The sequence below is a fragment of the Puma concolor genome, chromosome A3 (genome assembly GCF_028749965.1).
Source record: "Puma concolor isolate L17-30 chromosome A3, mPumCon1.1.hap2, whole genome shotgun sequence".
Taxonomy (NCBI): Eukaryota; Metazoa; Chordata; class Mammalia; order Carnivora; family Felidae; genus Puma; species Puma concolor.
This window is the reverse complement of record NC_141669.1, coordinates 93,049,795-93,055,668: the sequence shown is the minus strand read 5'-3', so window position 1 is coordinate 93,055,668 and position 5,874 is coordinate 93,049,795. Positions and strand designations below refer to the sequence as shown.

Here is a 5,874-nt window from a genome sequence, read left to right as displayed (position 1 = left end):
CCGGAGGCGGGACCTGGGACATTTTATCCAATCAACAATCCCACCTAACCAGTTGGACCGGTTTCTGTGACTAGTTGGACCAATGAAAACTCGAGCGCGGATTTTCTGCGGGAGTCTAGAAAAAACGAGCCTCTCCCGGAAGCCAACACCTTCTTTGAGCCACACCTAGGCGGAGCTAGTCTCCCTGCCTTAAGTCCCATTGGCTGACATGGCTGCCCGTCACGGGGAGGCGGGAGTGGGCAGAGCCGTGGGAGCTGGAGTCTGCGCAGCACACCGCGGGCCGCGCGCGGGAACCCGTGGTCGGCGGCGAAGAGTCCTCGGGTTTCGGGAACCCGGCGACCTAGGCGGATCCGGGAGGAAGGGTGGGAGAAGAGCGGCTCTTCCGGCTCTTCCTGAGGCGAGCGGCGGAGGAGTGCGGGGCCGCGACAGGCCTGCCCTGCGACCTTCAGGGGCCGGCCCTCAGTGGAACTGGGGGCCGAAAGGGTGCGCCCGATTGGGGCGCCGCCGCCCACGCTGAGTGGGGGACACCCGCTCTGGCTGAGGTCCCCGCCCCGCTGACCAGGGACGCCCGCGCAGATCCGGGCCGCTCACTTGACCGAGGTCGCCAACCCCGGCCTACCGGGGACACCGCTCTCCGCCGACCCCGGACGTCACCAGCTACGCAAGTAGGTGTCCCTCACGGTCCCCCGCGCTTGGCAATCTGAAGACCCCAAGGCTCCCAGGGACTCCCGAGATCTCTGCCACGTGCATTCCCCACGCCCTCCCCCCCCCCCCCCCCCATTGTCAGGAAGCAGCCAGGTTTTGTTCTTTCCCTGGTAGTGTAGGTGCTGTGCTGCTTCAGGTGTTTGCCGGTGCGAAGTGCTGGGCAGTGAATCCGCTTTGCGGTGACCAGTCCGTGCACTGGAGCAGGTCTCCGGCCAGAGATGGTTAGCGTGGGTGGGCCTTATGTGTTTGATGAAAAGCGACTCACCGCCAGAAATAAGGCCTGTTGCATCCTCTCTGGTCCAGCGCCAAAGAACTTGACGGTGTGGGCCTCCGAGAGAAGGCGGCATCTTCACAGCCTCTTCCTTATCTGACTTTTCAAGATTCTTTTCCCTGATCTGAGGGAAAAGGGCAAGGCGCCAGCTCTGTAGGTAGCAGAATCATGAGAAAGGGAGGTGGTTATCCTACTGGTATGGGGTCGGGACAGGTTGCTAAGCTGTGTTTGGAAAGTGGCTTTGGCAGAACTGAGCAAGGGTGGAGGAGGGGACGTTTTTGAGAATGAGTTGAGATGGTGGAGGGTCTGGAGCACGTCAGGGTGAGGAGTACTACGGATGTCAGGGGGTTGGGATTTCCAGCAAGATAGAAAGTGAAGCCTGTGAAAGGACGACTTCAAACCAGCAGGCCTGGAATTGTGCTCTTAGAGCCTTGATTTCCTAAGCAGAGGACTTACAGAATAAGCAAGTAAAAGGACAGCATAGCTTTGACAACATTTTCAGAGGCCACACGCATTCTTATAAATGATAAATCAGAGTGTACTTACTGTCAGGACCTTAATCCATCCCCTGGGTTTCTCCCTTCTCATTTGTGAGATTCTTTCATCGTTTCATGGTGAGCAGTAAATGAGATGATGCATGTAAATAAAGTGCACAGCAGATTCCCAGCTGGGGTCTGTCTGTTGAGGCTTGACTTTAAGCTGGTGGAGGGAGTGGGAAGAGCTCTAGCTGTGCCTGGTCCTGTCCTTGCTGGTCTCCAGGACCAAGCTCCTTGACTGCTTTTCACAGTTCTTTACTTGACGCAGAGGCCTCCACCTTTCTCAGCCCTAAAAGTAAGGGACTCTTTCCCAACTCTATGTTAAATCTTGTATCTATTTTTCATAACCTGATATTTTTAAAAAAGATTTTTGAAATAAAAAAATGTTTTAAGTTTTTATATCCAAACATATCCATTATTTTAGTAATGTTCTTTCATTAATTTTTTCTAGTGAAATCTTTTAATGACACAAAAAGGAACAGGGAACTGTGACAGTTGTACCGTACTCTGAGACAAGCAAATAATATTTCTTTATGCTTTTGCATTTTTTTTAAGAACTGTGACATTTCAGCTACAGTTGAGATTCTTTTTTGATGCCACCATCCCCCACCCTCCATCCCATAGAACTTGCTTGATTCTAACCTGTCTTTCCATTGTGGCTCACAGGACTTGCCTGGTAGGTATTAGTGTTCACAGAAGCCAGGTGTCTTCCCTTCTCCTTCCCATTCAGCTACTGGTTTGCTTGTCATGAGCGTCGTGACCACCATTTTGGTTCTGTCCTAGTGACATTTGTTCTCTTATTCTCTTAAGAAAATTGCCTTCTCTTTACTCTCCCGGTATCTGTTGGGTGAGTTCATGATAGGCGTTCTCAGACTGTCCCCGGCTGAGGAGCATATGTATTGGGCCACTGTTTCCTTCCACTATCTTTATCCAGGATCTGCTGCTTCTCCACTGCCCTACGGGCAGTCACACTTGGTACACACTTCCAGGAAAAAGTGACCTTCCATAGTCAAATGTACTATCTTTTATAAAATGAGATTTTTAAAATTCACAGTAATAGCTACGATTTTTTGATCATGTAAGTATCAGGCTTTTTAAGCACTCGGTATACACCGTCTTATTTGATTCTCATGTTACAACTTTCATTTTAAAATGAGCAAACTGAGGTTTAGTAAAATTAGATGTTGGCAAAATTTGAGCCTGGAGTCGTTTCTCTATGGTATGTAATTGAAAAGGAAGAATTGTAATAGAAAAGGAGAATTGTTCCATTGTTGGGGCAAAATGAACTTGGGCATTCACATGGGTTCTCTTCAACCTTCCTGCCCCACAGCCCCGGCTCCCTCGGGCGCAGGAGCACCTGGGCAGAGGCTTCCTTCAGCAGGGCCGGAGATGGCATCGGTGGACTTCAAGACCTACGTGGATCAGGCCTGCAGAGCTGCTGAGGAGTTCGTCAACGTGTACTATACCACCATGGATAAGCGGCGGCGCTTGTTGTCCCGCCTGTACATGGGCACAGCCACCCTGGTGTGGAATGGAAATGCTGTTTCAGGACAAGAGTCCTTGAGTGAATTTTTTGAAATGTTACCTTCTAGTGAGTTCCAAATCAACGTGGTAGACTGCCAGCCTGTCCACGATGAAGCCACCCCGAGCCAGACTACAGTCCTCGTTGTGATCTGTGGGACAGTGAAGTTTGAGGGCAACAAGCAACGGGACTTTAACCAGAACTTCATCCTGACTGCCCAGGCCTCACCCAGCAACACAGTGTGGAAAATAGCAAGTGACTGCTTCCGGTTCCAGGACTGGGCCAGCTAGTGGAGGCAAGAAAGGTCTCTGTTTCAGTCCCAGCTCTGTAGGGAAACATAGATCTCAAAATGTGGAGACACAAGTTCCTTTCTGTTACTCCAGGCCACACCACCCCATCTTAACTTTGCATTTTCTGGAGTCCCATGAGCCCCTTTCTGAGCATATTCTTGTTTGTCATAGATGCCTTTTCAAAGTAGTAAACTTTTCTATTTTTCTACTTGTTCAGTAGATATCCTGGTTCTGGAAATTCTGACAAATAAAACAATACAAATGTTGCCTCTTTTCCCTTGCTCAATGTGTTTGTCCAGATTTTGAGGCAGGAGGAATCAAAGGAGGAGTAGAGGCAGGAAGCTTAGTACAAAGTACCTGCAAAGGTGTGAGGTCCAGGACAGAGCACTTACCTGGCTCAGGTGTGCTGGAGTTGGGGCTCTACCCAGATCTCAGGGTAGGCTGGGAATGGTGTTTTATTCCTAAGTACCTGGGTGTTTTAACCTGTAGTTCACTTTTAGAGTACATCAGAATTGCCTAACAGATGGCTGGGTCCTACCTCAGAACCTGAGCTGAGTTGAATGAATACCAACAGGTGAAATACTAAGGAGTTAGTTAATAACTACTTATAAATGAAGCAGCTGTATTAACTACTCTTATAAAGAGGGGTGAGCTGCTTTTAGGGAGACATACTGAGGTGGGGGGAATAGGCATCAGTATTAGAAGCTAGTTTTATTGACCCTAAAGATCAACTCTAATTGCATTTTCCCAATGTAAAAAAAGAATAGAGAACTAGAAGGTTCCATCATCCTGTGACTAATAAAGGAGATCTCATGGCCATGTGGCTTCCCAGTTAAATTTTCTTTGATAAGAGTGTGCTAGTTTTGGGAGAGGTTTGTGGGCTAGAATATTGGAATGGGAACTTTTGAGAAGGAGAATACTGATGTGTGTGGTGGCACAGATGGCAGTTTCCTCCCCACACCCTTCCCCTTCTGTAGTTTCTGAAGCCTGACAATGAGAAGGACAAAGTAACCACCAAAAAGAGGGTTTGATGTATCACTTAAGTTCTGGCTAGTGATGGGAAAGCAGAGGGGGCTTGTGGGAGGAGTTTGCCTTAATAGACCCTTCCTTCCTCCTCACATTTCCTGGAAAGCAGTTAAGGTGGCTTGACCACTGGCTCTGGCTCATTCTGAGCCATGGAGACAGCTTTACCCTAGAGATAGGATTGTGTTAAACTGGAAGGAGCCTGAATCCTTGATGATATGTGGGACCATTCAAATGGCCCTAATTTACCTACACTAATTCTTTTTAAATGAGAGAAATTTTATCTAGAAGACCTTATTGGTTTGGGGTGGGTTTCAGCTACCACAGCAAAACCTAATCTCAAAGGAGAGCACAGAATCCTAACCACTAGACCATCAGGGAAACCTAATCCCAAATGAGGACAAAGATTTGCAACAGGGGCAGACAGTGTGTTGTATGGGAATGGCTCTGCTGTGGTACCCTGGGGAACCAAAGTAGACCCAGGTGCCCTCAGGAATTCACAGTCTAATCAGGAGGCAAGACATCAAAATAGTAAAAAAAAAAAAAAAAAAAAAAAAAGTCAGTTTCAAAACCACATATAACGAGTGGTCAAATCAGTCCTATAGCTGCATGGCATAGCAAGCAGAGACAAACAGTTCAGCTGAGATGGGGTAAAATACACGTGAGGTTGGAAGTAAGGTCCCAAACCACGAGGTTCCAGTGGGGTTTTTGGACTCAAGCTCTGTTCCATAGGGAGGAGAGTAGAATGGGCTAGGAGGATTAGTGCAGAGACTGATGTGGAGATGGGCTTCAAATCTGAAAGCCCTTGTCCTTAAGGGGTGAGGTAGGATGCCACCTGCTTCACCTCAGCCCTGGATAGAGGGTGTGAGTCCCATCAGGCCATCAGAGAGCTTGATGTGAAATCTCTGGAGTCTGAGAATCATGTTGGCCGGAAAAGCTTCGAGACAGCAGCTGTGGGTGTTCCTGTGGGACAACAGGTTTGGGAAATTAAAAGTAAAGATGGCATTCTGAAGGGCACTAGGACAGACCTCTTAGTGGCTTCTGAATATCCATTTTCCCTTCTTTCAGGAACAATAGAAAGTGGATTCAGTTGAGGAAGGCACTCAAATGAAAGACCAGCCTTCCCTAGACCTCATAGTGTGCCCTGAGACCCGATGGGGTCAGTGAGAGATATGAGGAAGACACATCAGAGAAATCTCCTTGAAAGATTGGGGCAGCCAATCTTTCTTTTCTCCCACCAAACCTTCCTTTACCCTGCCATTTGGAAAGCAGGTGTAAGAATTGATATTCTAAAAACTATTGGGCCATGAGGCTTATTTGGCCACATGCAAGGGGTGGAGGAATGGAAAGCAGGCCCTGGGGTGCCTGTCAATCTTATGAAGCCCCTCATCAGCCTTGGATGACCACCTTTGGTTTCTCAAGGGAAACAAGAAATACACTTCCATCTTCTTGAACCCACTTGTTTGGGGGCCATTTTACATGCAGTCAAACGTATTCATCAGTAACAAACTAGAGAAAAGTATGTAC

General features: G+C 48.2%; 1 protein-coding gene across 1 annotated transcript; it reads left to right on the top strand.

The window, feature by feature from the left end:
* Nucleotides 1–253: 253 nt before the first annotated feature.
* On the top strand, nt 254–3,590 carry NXT1 (nuclear transport factor 2 like export factor 1). The gene is made up of 2 exons (XM_086701553.1): nt 254–665; nt 2,843–3,590. The coding sequence occupies exon 2, from the start codon at nt 2,902–2,904 to the stop codon at nt 3,322–3,324; it is 423 nt and encodes a 140-aa protein (XP_086557679.1). The 5' UTR covers nt 254–665; nt 2,843–2,901; the 3' UTR covers nt 3,325–3,590.
* The last annotated feature ends 2,284 nt before the right edge of the window (nt 3,591–5,874 follow it).

Coding starts and splice junctions, on each gene's coding strand:
- NXT1 (XM_086701553.1), top strand. CDS start 2,902: ATGGCATCGGTGGACTTCAAGACCTACGTGGATCAGGCCTGCAGAGCT.